This window comes from Perognathus longimembris, chromosome 7, assembly GCF_023159225.1.
Source record: "Perognathus longimembris pacificus isolate PPM17 chromosome 7, ASM2315922v1, whole genome shotgun sequence".
Classification (NCBI taxonomy): domain Eukaryota; kingdom Metazoa; phylum Chordata; class Mammalia; order Rodentia; family Heteromyidae; genus Perognathus; species Perognathus longimembris.
In genome coordinates, this window is record NC_063167.1 from 20,268,364 (window position 1) to 20,284,035 (window position 15,672).

At 52.5% G+C, this 15,672-nt stretch overlaps 1 protein-coding gene across 2 annotated transcripts in view; it reads left to right on the forward strand.

Moving 5' to 3' along the window:
* The first annotated feature begins 1,049 nt into the window (after positions 1 to 1,049).
* Kiaa1522 (KIAA1522 ortholog) overlaps positions 1,050 to 15,672 on the forward strand; it is a 30,412-nt gene continuing 15,789 nt past the window's right edge. The window contains exon 1 of one of the 2 annotated variants that reach the window (XM_048350786.1): positions 1,050 to 1,410. In XM_048350786.1, the coding sequence (XP_048206743.1) occupies positions 1,185 to 1,410 (226 nt within the window). In that variant the 5' untranslated portion in view covers positions 1,050 to 1,184. Of the gene's footprint in view, positions 1,411 to 13,001; positions 13,239 to 15,672 lie in introns of those variants that run through there. The other variant, XM_048350787.1, reaches the window with a different exon arrangement.

Consider the following 15,672-nt stretch of genomic DNA (forward strand, 5'->3'; position numbering starts at 1 on the left):
TAGGGTCAAGTTGGCAATGAGAGCAAACTGGAACGGTGGGATGACCACAGAGGACCCAGTCAGGGGGTCTGAGGTACTGAAACCCAGAGATAAGACCCAGAGGTTGGCCTTAGCTCTCCTCTGCTGCTCATCACTTGTGTTCTTGGACAATCACTGGTCCCTCCTGCCCTCAACTTCCTTTCAGTATGAAGGATAACAATCTCTGCTTCCCTCATGCCTGGCTGTGGACACTATAACAGAGCCAGAGATCTGGAGGAAGTTGACTCTTATAGGCTTCCTTTCCTACCTGTTTCCCAGTCACCCTGGTCACTCGACCCCAGGCACACCCCACATTCATCAGTTTTGAGCATCCCCGTGGAAATTCTGACCTAGACTCAGGTGCCATGCCCTGAGTAGTCAAAGCCTAGGTTAAGGGTAAACTGAGGAAGGATCATCCCATCTGCGGTTAGAGCTGAAGCAGGAACCCAGGAGGCCTGGGCTCCGAGAGAAAACAGCTGATCCGGGGGTCACTCTCAGACCGCAGACATCCGACGGGAGGGGAGGGAAGGGGAGGGCAGTGCGGGCTGCCAGCAGCAGGTCCCAGGTGTTCCTGAAGCCGACTCCCCATCTGGTCCGGGTCCTGGAAAGAGTTCTCCGAATCCCCTTATCCCAGGAAAACAATTCCAGAATCTTCCATCTCTTCTCAAGCCAAACTTGGGGTGTATCTGGCTATCTTGGGGTCCGGTCCCAGCATTCCCCCACCCCTGTCCCCCTACTTCAGAACGGCACGGTCCTAGGGCCGCCTTCGGGACAGACCTCTCCTCCCAGACCGGCCTGGTGACCCCTTCCACCGGGCTGGGGCGGAGCGCGGCACCGGGGCTCGCCGGACCCGGGGTGGGGGGTGGGGGGCAGGGACCGGCCCACGCCCTCCCGGGCCCCCGCAGCGGCGGGCAGGGCGGGCGGCCGAGCCGCTCCCGCCCGGCGGCCGCTCCCTCCCGGCTCCCCCGCCCCGGCCGCCTCCGCGCCCCGCCCGCCGGCCCCGCCCGCGCCGCCCCCGCCGCGCGCTCGGCCTCCGCCGCCCAAACTTTTCTCCGGGTGCGTCTCCCGCGGCGATCGCCCCGCTTCGGGGCGCCGCGCCCCGCAGGCGGCCCGACCCCCGCCGCCCGGCCCGGCCCAACCCGGCCCGGCCCGGCCCGAGCCGCACCATGGCGGCGCGCGCGCCCCCCGCCGCACCTGCGGCCGAGGAGCCCGGGGGTCCCGGCGGTCCCCCGCGCAGGAAGAAGTCCCGCTCGGGCCTCCGCCGCGCCTTCAGCTGGCTGCGGGTCAAGCGGCGCAAGAAGAAGGGGGCCGGGGCCGAGGGAGCGGACCCGGCCGCCCCCCGAGCCAAGAAGGCGGACGACAAGGCCAAGAGGGCCAAGGGCAAAGGCCGAGGTAAGGCGGCCCGACACCTGGGCAGGGCGGCGCAGGCGCCGCGGGGTGGCGGGGGGGGGGGCTCCGTAGGGGGCGGCCGTGTATTGGACTTGGAGTGTGACCCCCCTGGGTGCTGGCACTGGGCGAGCGTAATGCTTGGGGTTCAGCCCGATTTCCTCGTCGTGTGCCCCCTGGGTTCAGCACTCGGCGGAGGGGAGAAGACCCCCCCCCCCCGACTTGGGCTGGGATCCCCTTGCTTAAGCAGGAAGTGCTGGCGGGGCGCAGAGGCAGTTCCCCCTCCCGCAGGCGCTCACCCAGGTTTTGCCCTGTGCTGAGTCAGGGGGTGGGAGACTTGACTCTGGCCTGTGGCCTTGGGGACAGTCAGGGGGCCTTGGGTCGCTGGTGGGGGTCTCCTGGGCTCAGGAAGGTCAGCGGCACTCAAGCTGGAGTTTCTGCCCTCCAGGTGGATCTGGGTTTCCTGTCCCACAAAGGGCCCAGCTTGGGGCATAGCATACCTGAGGTTATTAATAGTGTTAGCTTTTCCTACCTGTCCCCACCCCCCACCTCATCACTCACCTGGGCCAAACCACAAACACGCCTTGTTGGGAGTGGTGAGCTCACTATCCCAGCACCAGTGGCTCCTCCCCATCTCTGGCTCCCCAAAACCCTGTTAGGAACCCAACAGTGTTGAAGTGTGCTTACCGACAGGAAACTGAGGCCCAAGCTAAATGGAAGTCCCAGGACCCGGGTGGGTACTTAGAAGAGCCCCGGATTTCCCCTCAGATCTGAAGGGTGGGCGGTCTATGAGGAAGTCTGATCAGGCCCATCTCTGCTAAGGTCACTGTACTTTTTTGCCACCCCCCCCCTCTCAATTCACCCCGTTCCTGTCTTCTATTTGGTGGGGAGGGCCTCAGTCTCTGTAAGAAGGTGGGGCTTCTCAAGGCCTGCTGACCTTGGAAGTCTACCTTTCCTATACTTCTGCTACCCGGCTGGAGGTGAGGAAATGGCAGGGTGTGTGTGCCCATCCCATCTCGCCTGTTTACTCTCTTGGTCCCTTAACCACCTCCTTCTGGAGGAGAATTAGAAGGCACACTGGAGGGGTCAGGAAGAGGGTGGAAAGCCTCTCGTGAGATTGTATCCTGTGTGATCTTCCTTTTGGATAAGGGCCCTGAACCCCTTGGGACCCAAATAGAAGCCTGGGCACTGGGAGGTAGGTGGGAGGGGAGATGGTTGGGCGAAGCCCTGAGGGAAGTTGTGGGTAAGGGGTATTTCCAAAGGCTCTGCAGCTCTAAATGGAGGAGAGTCTGTCCGAGGACTCCACCATGGGGATTCAGTATGCAGTCATGGCTATCTCCCTCAAGAGGACACAGGTCAGAACTGCAGCAGGATGGATTATAGTTAGACTGTTAGGCTGGGCAGGCAGAAGATTAGGAGATAGTGGTGTACCCCAGGACAGTGGACCCTTTTCCCAGGAAACTAGCTTGGAGGCAAGGGACTGGAAATACTATGGCTCCTGACTCCAACAGCCCTGCCTTCAGCTGGTGGCTCACACTTGTAATCCTAGCTACTCAGGAGGTTGAAATCTGAGGATCAGGGTTTGAAGCCAGCCTGGGCAGGAAAGCCTGTGAGACTCTTATCTCCAATTAACTACCAAAAAAGCCAGAAGTGGAGCTGTGGCTCTAGTGGTAGAGTGCTAGTCTTGAGTACATAGGCTCAAGGACAGTGCCCAGACCCTGAGTTCAAGCCCCAGGAATGGCACAAAAAACCCCAAGGGCCTGCCTTTGGGGTCATTGGGTTGGTGGCCAGGCTGCCTTCTGCCTTGTTCTTGGTATCAGGTGGCACTCGGTTTCTGGGCAGTGGGTCAGCTTGATTGAGTCCACGTGCATGGGCAACACCCTTTGCCCCTTAGCTGTTGTTTCTCTAGGTCTGGAGGTGGCTCCAGGTACGACTGAAGGAAGTCCTGTTCCTTTTTGCTCCAGCCTCCTATTATTCGAATTGTTTCCTTGTCACCTGCTTGGCCCAACTTCTCCTCTGTTTATTAAGAGAAATAAATCTGATCTCTCTAATCTCCACTGGCAAGGCTGGTCAGGAAGGGAAAGCCCAAAGGCTTAACTCTTTCAGAGAGAACATTCAGAGCAGAGGTGAGGGAACATGAGAAGGAGGGGTACTGAGAAGATTTCTGGGAGGTCAGGAAGGAGATGGGAGATGCAAGTCCTGGCTCCTCTCATTTGGCGACCATCCTATAAAAGGGACTGAGCTTACAATGGAACATTGAGCTTCAGTCCTTCAAGATTCTGGTATTGCCCTCACTGCCCTGTACAGTCTTAGCAGGAAAGAGGAAATCTGACACCGATGGATTATTCTGAAGAGGTCAGAAACCTGCATCCATTATCTCCTGAGATTTCCCCCCCTCCCCATTTGCAGATGAAAAAACTGAGGCTCAAAGACTGTGAGTGACTGACTCGACCAAGCTAGAATTGATTGAATCTCAAATCACCTGCCTCAAAGGTGCTTTTTTCATGATTTTCCCAAGGAGCTTAAGTGGGGGTGAGGCTTAAAGCTCATCTTCTCCAGCTCATTCTATAGAGGGGAACTACCCAGAGAGGAATGAGAGAACTTGATAGAAAGGAGAGAGTGATCAGAGTTAGACAAATGAAAGTTGAAGTTCTGATGCAGCTATAGCAAAAATCCTAACTTTGGACAAGGAGTATATTAGGGCTAGGTGCTGGTGGCTCACATCTATAATCCTAGCTATTTAGGAGGCTGAGATTTAAGGACTGGCCAACCTAGGCTGAAAAGTCTATGAAACTTTTTTTTTTTTTTTTTTTTGCCAGTCCAGGGGCTTGGACTCAGGGCCTGAGCACTGTTCCTGGTTTCTTTTTGCTCAAGGCTAGCACTCTGCCACTTGAGCCACAGCGCCACTTCTGGCCATTTTCTATATATGTGGTGCTGGGGAATCGAACCCAGGGCTTCATGTATACGAGGCAAGCACTCTTGCCACTAGGCCATATTCCCAGCCCTCTCTGAGACTCTTATTTCCAATTAACCATTCAAACACTGGAAGAAGAGATATGGCTTCAAGTGGTAGAGCACCATCTATGAGTGAAAAAGCTAGCAACAGCACAAAGAAGGCCTGAGTTCAAGCCCCAGTACTCCCACCAAAAAAAGAAAAAAATGTATTAAAGAGAAGTTGCTATAGGAATGAAAGTGGTTGGGCTGGGAATATGGCCTAGTAGCAAGAGTGCTTGCCTCGTATACATGAAGCCCTGAGTTCGATTCCTCAGCACCGCATATATAGAAAATGGCCAGAAGTGGCGCTGTGGCTCAAGTGGCAGAGTGCTAGCCTTGAGCAAAAAGAAGCCAGGGACAGTGCTCAGGCCCTGAGTTCATGGCCCAGGACTGGCCAAAAACAAAACAAAAACAAAAAACACAAAAGTGGTTGCTATTACTGTGTTTATAACTTTACTCACCTGAGCTCCAAGGACCAAGTAGAATCTGTTTTACTGTCCCCACCCCCCCTCCCCCAGCCACATGACACCAGTAGGTTATTCACCCCTTCAGACCTCACTTATCTGTAAAATAAGGAGAACAAATCCTATTTTTTTTGTTTCTTTCTCTCAAGGCTAGCACTCTACCACTTGAGCCACAGAGCCACTTCTGGCTTTTTCTGTTTATGTGGTACTGAGGAATGGAACCCAGGGCTTCATGCATGCAAGGCAAGCATGCTGCCACTAAGCCACATTCCCAGCCCACAAATCCTAGTTTTATAGCAGTGTTTCAAGGATCCAGTTAGGTAAGAGGCATGCAAGTATGTTCTGGAATGGATGCAGATGAAAGCAGGACTCTGATGAAAGCAGGATTCTGCTGTTTGAGGCTGAGGACTTTGGGCATCAGTTAAATTAATCAAATCCTTGTTTGAAAACAACGACTGACTTGGTTCTATACCTCAGCTAGCAGCAGTGCTGCTGATCATCAATAGGGACTCCGGAAGCTGGAGCCTCACTTAGAGGCTTAGGACTTAGATAAAGGAAGAAGTTTTTTTTTTTTTTTTTTTTGGCCAGTCCTGGGCCTTGGACTCAGGGCCTGAGCACTGTCCCTGGCTTCTTCCCGCTCAAGGCTAGCACTCTGCCACTTGAGCCACAGCGCCACTTCTGGCCGTTTTCTGTATATGTGGTGCTGGGGAATCGAACCTAGGGCCTCGTGTATCCGAGGCAGGCACTCTTGCCACTAGGCTATATCCCCAGCCCCAGGAAGAAGTTAAAAACAACAAAAGCAAACAGAAATTCCTATTTTCCAGAAGTATCACCTGGCCTCTAGACAAGTGTGTGGGGAGGAAGTGTTTCTGGGACTGAGGCCAGCACTGGGGCTCAGCAGGTGACCAGGGAGGCTCTCGGGAGGAGGTGAGCTGGGTATGGAAGGAGGGAGAGTTAGAGAACCAACAGGAAGGCTGCACTGTGCCAGACCCAGGCCCGGCATTTCCCTGTGTTGGGAGGTAAGCAGTTATTACTACGTGTGGGTGAGAAAAAAAAAAAGGCCTCAGAGGAGGAAACCAAGTTGCCCAAGGTCATTGGGCTTCATGCTAGCTGGGTTCAGGTCTTGTTCAGGCTGCAAAGAATGTCTGAGGATGAGAAGGCCCGATCCCTGCATCTGTGCAAGTGTTATGCATCTGTGCAAGTGTTATTCTTACATAGCAGGGACCGTGACAGGGTTCCTTAGTTTGCCCCTAATTGCCACACTCTCCAAAGTAAAATGAATTTGTGACTGTGGAGGGAGTAGCCACTGTGGAATCTTGGGCAGGGCAATCTTTGGGAAAGGAGTGCAGAATGCCCCAACCGCTAGAATGGGGATGGCTCTGATAGAGTTCAGGCCCATCAGGGACTGAACTGTAATCCTAGGAGCTCCCTGCAGCCCCCCTGAGCGAGGTGTACCTCCGTGTGGTCCTAGGGTCAGGGCCTTATACTTGGCTAGGCAGGTGTTCTACCACTGAGCCATGCCTCCAGCCCAAGAGAATTCTGCTCAGCAGTGTGACCTGCTCCGCAAACCTGCCCCACTGTTGGGCCCTGAATGGCTTGTCTAGACATAGATGCTATTTAATGACCTCTGAGACTTTTTGTGGTACTTGAAATGTTTGGGTTTGAGAATGAGTTGGGTGTGGGCAGGAGCTGTGTCAGGGAAATGAGAGCTAACCTTTGGCAGGTTGGACAAAAGATGGAGACCTTAGTGTCCTGGATGTCATGGGAAGGTAGGTAGCAAGAGTCCACTCCCAATAATTCTACCTCTCTTCTTCGCTGAGGAAGGGCCTACACAGCTCTAAAGCAAAGGGAGGACCCAAAGATTCTTTGGGTCATGGGCACTTTGTCTGAGGTCAGATGGTACCTGTTTGCCTTTTGGTGAACATATTCTATGTCACTGCATATGCTTTTCCTTTGATTATCTCCACTTTTTTTTTTTTTTGCCAGTCCTGGGGCTTGGACTCAGGGCCTGAGCACTGTCCCTGGCTTCCTTTTTGCTCAAGGCTAGCACTCTGCCACTTGAGCCACAGCGCCCCCTCTGGCCATTTTCTAGATATGTGGTACTGGAGAATCGAACCCAGGGCTTCCTGTATACGAGGTGAGCTCTCTTGCCACTAGGCCATATTCCCAGCCCTCTCTCCACTTTTTTTATTCAGTGAAAACTCCTATGCATCCCTCAAGTCCCAGCCCCAGTTATTATTATTTTTTTTTTGTGCTGGCCCTGGGGCTTGAACTCAGAGCCAGTCCTTAAACTTCTTTTGCTCAGGGCTAGTGCTTCACCACTTTACTTCTTCTTTACTTTACCACTTTACTTCTGGCGTTTTTAAGTTGGTTATATAAGAGTATCATAGACTTTCCTGGCTTACACTAGGATCCTCTGATCTCAGCCTCTTGAGTAGCCGCCACCTGTGCTCCAGGCTCAGGTCTTATCATCGTTGTCTTACTCTCTAAAGCCCCTAGGCTCTGGAGCAGCTGCTGAAGAGATTTGGGAATTGGGCACTGTTTGTTTTTGTGGTTATCTTCTTCTTGGTTTCGGAGTATCTCCATGTTCTTAGCCTGGGGTACCTAGATCAGTGTAATGGGGACAAGGTTCCCTTGGCTATGAGGTACATTCTGCAGCAGAGTGTGGGTACCATAGTCGAGTATGCCTGCCCATGAAGGATAGAAACTTTACCAGTTTCATAGATACTATGTACGGGCTATGAGGCAGGCACTGTTGTGGGGATGAGCAAAAGAAGCAAGGTCCTGGTCATCATGAACCTCAGAATCCTGGTTGGACAGGATCAGACAGTGAGCAAATAATCATTTTAAAAAAAGGAACCAAAGGGGAAACACAGACATCCCCTAGGGAGATCAGGAAGGGCTTCCCTGAGGAGGTGACACCTGTGCTAGGATTTTGGAGGATTAGGGAAGCTGTGGTGGAGGAGTGGAATTACCTGGGTGTCTGATGGGCTGGGCTAGCTTGGCTTTCTGGGTTCTGTGGAGCACAGGGATGACCACATTTCACCACCTGGATGCCCTCAGGCCAGGAGCTGGGCTGTCTGGCTCGTCCCTCTTCTGCCCTGCCCAGGACAGTGCCTGGCACTAAGTGGCCTCTCTCATTGAAAAGTGATCCAATATGGGCTCCCACAGCTTGGGCATCTCAGCATCCTAGATACCCAAAATTGGTCTGTCAGGGGGAGCTTTCATGCCACATACAAACAGCTGAGGCCCAAGCTGGGGGCTGGGGGCTCACGCCTGCAATCTTAGCTACTCAAAAGACTGAGGTTTGAGGATTGAGGTTCAAAACCATCCTGGGTAGGAATGTCCATGACACTCTATCTGGAATTAACCACCAGAAAACAGGAAGTGGCACTGTGGTTTCCAGTGGTAGAGTGATAGCCTTGAGCAAAAGAGCTCAGGGCCAGTGCACTGGCCCTGAACTCTGAGTTCAAACCCCATGACTGACAAAAACAAACAAACCCAAAAACGAAAACAAAAAACCCCAACGGAACCCAAACAATCCCAGAAAAACCCACACCAAACAGCTGAGGCCCAAAGGAGGAGTGACTTATTCAAAGTCACACAGTAGCCAGCAACTGGAGCCCATACCTGCCTGGTTGCTTTTAGCTTCTCCTTTGTTCAGAGTTCCTACAGAAATTCCTGCCTGCAGAGACAGCCCCAACAGGAAGCCATGAAGGAAGCCAGATTTCTTTTCTCTCTCCTCCCTCCTCTACCTCTCTTCCCCACCGGCAGACATCTCCTAGCCCCTGCTCCCCTACATCCTAGTGTTGTGCAGGAACTTCCCCTTAGGTCTGGGTGGAGTCCTCAATCAGTGGGTTCTTCCCAACTATTCCCCTGGAGTCCTGGAAAACAGGGTAGCCAGCCAGGTCTGCTGACCTGGGCCCGGGTGGGGGAGGCCCAAGCCTGGTGGTCAAGGATGTCTACACGCTGATATCAGCAGAGGGCAGAGTGATTCCCCCTTACACCTCTGCCCCTTGGAAATCCCCTCTCCACCAGCCCTCAAAGCTTCTTAACTGCTCCGAACCTGTCACATGCTGAAGAAAACTACTGAGAGGAGGCATTATTCATTGTCTGAATGGGCATGGTGGGGTAGGGAGGTAGGGTGCACAAACCCCCAAGGCTACTCTTCCGGCTCTATGGCTGACTTGGGGAAGGAAGTGGGTGAAAGCAGCCCCTTGCAGTGAAATCTCTGCCTACCCCTTCTGTGGTCCTACCCTACTCTATTCCATACCCTTCTGCTCCACTGTCCTATGGTTAGTTCATTGAAGGACTGTCAACTCCACTTCCAGGGTGCCCAGCTCTGTGGTACATTGGAGGGAGCCATACAGACAGCTCAGCTTACACAGGCTTTGAATCTTCATCTTGTGGCATGATTTCCCAAGCAACTCCTGGTGTGTGAGTGTATGTATGTGTGACTGTGGCCAAGTTAGGCTTCCTTTCTGCTCAAGATACCATCTCCTGCAAGTCTCTAACCACAAGGCATCCAAGTCTAATTATGGCTTGTGTGCCTTCCGTACCAGCTCTTACTTTCCCCAGCCTTACCTTGCCTCACCTCTGCTGGGGCAGAGGGCAGTATTTCTCCCCCAGAATCCTGGAGCAGGCACTGTCTTCTGTATTTTTTTGTCAGTTGTTGGGCTTGAACTCAGGGCCTGGGTGCTGTCCCTGAGCTTTTTCTGCTTAAGGTTAGTGTTCTACCAGTTTGAGCTGCAGCTCTACTTCAGGTTTTCTGGTGGTTAATTGGAGATGAGTCTTACAGGCTTTCCTGCCCCAGCTGGCTTCGAATCACTCTCCTTAGATCTCAGCCTCCTAAGTAGCTAGGATCACAGGTGTGAGCCACAGTGCCTGGCTAGGCACTGTCTTTGTAGACAAACCATGAATGAGCCATCACTACCACCAAACATCCCAACCACCATGGCCACCAGGGCTCATACACAAGTAGCCACTACTGCTTCTGTATGCATAGTTAGGCAAGTCCCACCATCTCCGCCTCTACCAGTTTCTAGACATCTCACAGGGCACACCTACTGTGTGCTGAGCCTGGGGTTACTGAGGAGTGAGGTAGTCCCAGTTGCAGGCTAGTTTTGCCTTTGAGATTCTCAGCCTGCTGAGTGCTGGAATTACAGGTATGCTGGGATGGTGGTACACAGGGTGCTGTGGAACCCTCAGGGTTGAGCAGTAGTGTATCAGGGTGGCACTCATGGCTATGAGAATAGGGAACAGAGCCCTGCAGGGGTGTGCTTAGAAAAACAATGTCTAGCAGGGTCTCATGGAGGAAAAAGCATCTTCTAGACAAAGGTGAGAGGCCAGCCTGGTGGGTGAAGGCATCACCTGCAATACTACATTCCCAGTTTCCTTCAAGACTTTCTTATCTGTCTTCAACTGATGCTAAGGGATTTGGACTTACCGTTGAGTGTTCCCACTGCTCCCTCCCACCATCTGTCCCTTCTACCAGCCTCAGTTTCCCCATCTGTGAATGTAAAGGCCTTTACAGTTTTGACACTGGGACCCTCTGTGTAAAGTGGAGAGACTGGGGGTTGGGAATATGGCCCAGTGGTAAAGTGCTTGTCTTGTATACATGAAGCCTTGGGTTCAATTCCTCAGTACCACATATGTAGAAAAAAGCTGGAAGTGGTGCTGTGGCTCAAGAGGTAGAGTGCTAGCCTTGAGTAAGAAGAAGCCAGGGACAGTGCTCAGGCCCTGAGTCCACGCCCAGGACTGGCAACAAAAACAAAAATAAATAAATAAATAAATAAACAAAATAAAGTGGAGTGACTGGTGCACATGACTTGGTACACATGGTATGATATTTTTGTGGGTCAATAAGATACCAATCTGAGAGGGTTAAGACCCTCAGAGATGGTTGGGATCAGATTTTATTTATTTTTTGTGCCTGTACTAGAGCTTGAACTCAGGACTTGGGTGATGTCCCTTAGCTTTTTTGCTCAAGGCTGGAGCTCTGCCATTTGAGTCACAGCTCTGCTACAGGCTTCTTGTGGGCAATAGGAGATAAGAGTCCCACAGACTTTCCTACCAGGGCTGGCTTTGAATCCTGATCCTCAAATCTCAGCTCCTGAGTAGCTAGGATTATATTATGGGTGTGAGTCACCAGCACCAAGGGACAGTTTGGGCTCTTGACTTTGCAGGGAGGGAACAGGACACCCAGGAGCCACTGGGCAGAAAGGCAGCATGATGTAGTGAAGGGGCTTGCCCAGCTGGGAGAAACGATGAGTCATGCCACACAGGGATTAGAACGGAGGGCTCTGGACACAAGCCCAGGTTTTCTCCTCTGCTATACCATGCTTGGCCCTAGTTGGAGAGACTGCACAGACTGATGGTAGGGACATTGCTCAAGCTGTAGGGCAGTGGGCAGATCCCTGGACAAAGATATGTATAAGGGAAGATGATTCACAAGCTGCTTAGACATATGCAGATAAGGGTGGTTCACATGTTTATCTACAAGCCCCATTACTTAACACATATACAAACAATCCAACTATAGATACAGTCATATATTCCACAAACATAGTTATACTAATATATACAAGCATAGATGTTTAGTCTTATAGACCAACATATTTATACATACATGCATATAAGCAAACTTTTACACACTCAAATACACAGAAATCAGATATTCAGCCTCTTGAGACAGTCACAATTATATGAGGCAAGCTCTTAATTTTTTTTTTTTTTTTGGCTAGTCCTGGGCCTTGGATTCAGGGCCTGAGCACTGTCCCTGGCTTCCTTTTTGCTCAAGGCTAGCACTCTGCCACTTGAGCCACAGTGCCACTTCTGGCCGTTTTCTGTATATGTGGTGCTGGGAAATCGAACCCAGGGCCTCATGTATACGAGGCAAGCTCTCTCGCCTCTAGGCCATATCCCCAGCCCCGACAGTCACAATTATATAAGGAAACACAAATACACAGTTGGGAGCCAGTGGCTCTATAATCATAAATACTTAGAAGGCTGAGATCTGAGAATGGTACTTCGGAGTGAGCCCAGGTAGACAAATCCAAGAGACTTTTATCTCTAATTAACCAATAAAAAGCTGGAAATGGAGGTGTGGCTCAAGTGATAGAATGCTAGCTATGAGCAAAAAAGCCAGGGGTGGGGGAAAGTATGAGCTCCTGTACCAGCACACATACACCCAACACATCTAAATATGAAGACAGATTTGATGGCATGAAAACAAACAGAAATGATTGGACAGAGATGAACCCACATATTCAAGATCACAGCTACAAAACTACGGTAGCTAGGTTCTAGCATACGGTTACACACAGATGTTCAATTACTGTCATCCTTGCAGGTCATATAGAGATGAGAAGGGAAGAAATGTTGACATGGAACAGTGGGTGTTGGCTTTGATCTGGGTATGGTTCCTCATCAATAAAATGGATATGTACTTTTACCTTACGGAATTATTTTATGAATGAATGACATGATGCAGGAAAGTAGGTTACAGTGCTTCATACTAAGTACTAAATAAAAGGTTACTACAGCCAGTCATGGTGGTTTACACCTATAATCCTAGCTACTTCTGTGGTAGAGACTAGGAGATCTGAGATGAAACAGCCTGGGCAAAAAACTTGAGACCCCCCGCCCCATCTGAAAAATAACTAAAGAAAAAAAATAAAGGCTGGGAATTATAGCTTAAGTGGTAGAATGTCTGCCCAGCACCAAAGCGATGCCCTGGGTTCAAACTCCAGTACCACTTAAAAAGCTTCCATTATTTTGAGGACCGCAAGTACGGAAGTGCAGTTCTCTACGTTTGTATACACGGGCGCCGAGGAGATCCACAGACACGTGACATTCACGGGCTGGTGGCTGGTGGGACTCAGCAGCCGCCGGGTCCGGACCCCGCCTGTCTGGAGGCCAGCCCCCAGTTTTCCCAGGTGCTCCGCGGTCCTTGAAGCGGTTCCTGGCCTGGGAGAGCTGGCGACCGGCCGGCCCCACCACGATAGGCAGAGCCTTTTCCCAGAGCGCGCTGGGCTGGGCGGCTCAGCAGGTCTCCCGGGTCCAGGGAGGGGCGGAGCCGGCGGGACGCGCCAGGCCCCGCCCCTCCACGGGCCCCGCCCCCAACTGGCCATTGGCCGCACATCACGGGGGCGTGGCCGGGCTGGGGCTGGGGGCGCCGGCGGAGGCAGCCCGCGCGTCTCGCTGCCTCCCTCCCGGGGCTGCGGGCCCGGCGGCCGAGCTGGCTGGGCCGCGCTCGGGTTTCCGCGCCGCCTCCACTGCCCACCATGGGCAACTCGCACCACAAGAGGAAGGCCCCCAGCGGCCCCCGGGTCCGCAGCTTCTGGCGGTTTGGGCGATCGGCGAAGCGGCTCGCAGGTAGGGGTGGGGGCGGGGCAGGGAGGAGGGGTCTCTGCGGCGGCGGTGGCCTCCGCGCTGCCCCCTCTCGGGGCCTGAGAGGTATGAGTGCGGGCGGGGGCGGGGGGGCGGGAGGGTCCCCGAGAGTCCGCGATCAGATCCCACCCCTCACTTGCACCCAGACTCACGTACACATACTTGCCCACGGGTGGACACACGTACATGTTCACATTTTTACATAGTCGCGCACACGCGAGCACACACTCAGATGTGTGGACATGCGGAGACCAAAATCACATACACAACCTCCGCTGTCGAAATAGGACGAGCAGATGCTGAGACGCAGGTATATATATACATATATAGGTATATATATATATACCTGTGCCTACGGTTTACATGGCCACACGAACTACACCCACGCGCAGATGGAGACACACGGGCACGCACGCCAGGCATGTAGGTGCTGGTGCCCAGCGTCTTAGGAACACAGATGTACACGCGGTTCACTACCACACTGCCCACTAGACTCAGGCACGCGCACTCACGTACACACACACACACACACACACACACACACACAATTCCCCAACCCTTATTCCCCAACAGGCTGAAAGTTTGCTGGAGGTGGGGGAGACAAAGGTGGAGGGGAGAAGCAGGAAACCGGGGGTTGGAGGCTCCGGACCGCCTCCATCTGGCGCGATCGGGAGTCGGACTGGTTGGTTCTCTTGGCTCCTTCCCTGCCCCCACCTCTCCACTGGGGCCTCTCCCTGTTCCCCAACCCCCTGCAGTCCCCGAGGTCGCTGCCGCATCTCCCCCCTTTCAATGCAGCCACCGAGCTGGAACGTAGCAGCAGCAGCAGCAGCAGCAGCCCTTCCCGGCGTGCTGCGGGATCCCTCCGCGGGTCACATTCCAGCCTGTAAGGGTGGGGGCTTAGGGAATGGGGAAAGGCCTCCAGTCCCAAGGCTGGACATGGCATTCCTGGTTCCTCCAATGGGTGCTGCAATTCAGGATATCCTTAGAATCCCAAGGGTTTCTGGAGGAAGGGCTTTATAGGGTGCCTGGTTTCCCCACCTTGTGAGTCCAAGGTGGGAAAAACCCTGACCCTCCAGCTATGGGATCTTCAACAGAGGCGGGTACTTTAGGGATACCTACTGGTCTAGAGGAGTGAGAGAACCTGAGGATAGGGTGGAGGGGCTCCTGTAGTGGAAGAATCCACGGTATGTTCCCAGGATGATTCAAATTCCTAGAGGTTCAGCCCGGATTAAGCACCCAAATCTGATGATCTCATCTCTCATCAGCCCTCCACATAGGGGGCTATGGGAAGAGCCTGGCTGGAAGGTTTGGATCTGTGTTTTCTGGGTGACTCTGGCATAGGTTCTGGTGACCTTGGGCCAGTTCCTATGATTTTCCTGGATCTTCCTGACTCCTTCAAGGAGACATATCTGTAAAATTTGGTAACTATAGTGTAAGTGACTTCTGGGACCCCTACAGCTCTGGCTAGTCATCTCATGGATGCAGAGACCCCAAGAAGAGGGCTTTGTTCAAGGTCATTACATATGGTGGTTTCAGCAATAATAATGATGAAACTAACAACAGGAAAAGATTAAGTCAGGTGAGCTCTCAATTCTCAGAAAGCAGGTATTGGTAAGAGACTCCAGTAGTGTTCTTACAGTGGTAATTCTCAAGTTCTGGCTATGGCCACCTGTCATTCCTTCCAGAAGTCAAGCTGAGCCAGCTCGGCTGGGGTTGGTCTGGATAGGCTTTTCATCTGTCCTCTGATGGCTGCTCTGATATAGTAATGGTTTCCTGAGAACCAACTGTGGGTCCATACTTGTGACTATTTGTGATAGATAAGAAAGAAGATAAGAAGGCATGTTAAAACTAGATGCCCACTGCTCACTGCTGTAACCCTAGCTTCTCAGAGCCTTAGATCTGAGGATCAAGATTTGAAGTTGGCTCAGGCAAAAAAAGTCAAGAGACACTCTATCTCCAATTAAACAGCAAAAAAGCCTGATTGGAGGTGTGATTAAGTGGTAGAATGCCAGCCACGAGCAGAAAGGCTGAGAGCACGAGGCCTTGAGTTGGTGTCCTGGAATCTGCACGCACGCGCGTACACACACACACACACAGACAGACACACACACAGAAAGACTGTGCTTGGGTCAGGTGTAGTGGTATACTCCTGTAGCAGTCAAGAGGTTGAGAGGGGAAGATCTTAGGTTCCAGGTAGCCTGAGTACTTAATGAGATTCTGTCTCAGAAAAACAAAACATAGGGACTGGGAATGTGGCTTAGTGGTAGAGTGCTTGCCTAGCATGCATGAATCCCTGGGCCTGATTTCTCAGTACCACATAAACAGAAAAAGCCAGAAGTAGCACTGTGCCCCAAGAGGTAGAGTGACAGAGAGGGACAGTGCCCAGGCCCTGAGTTCAAGCCCCAGGACTGACCAAAAA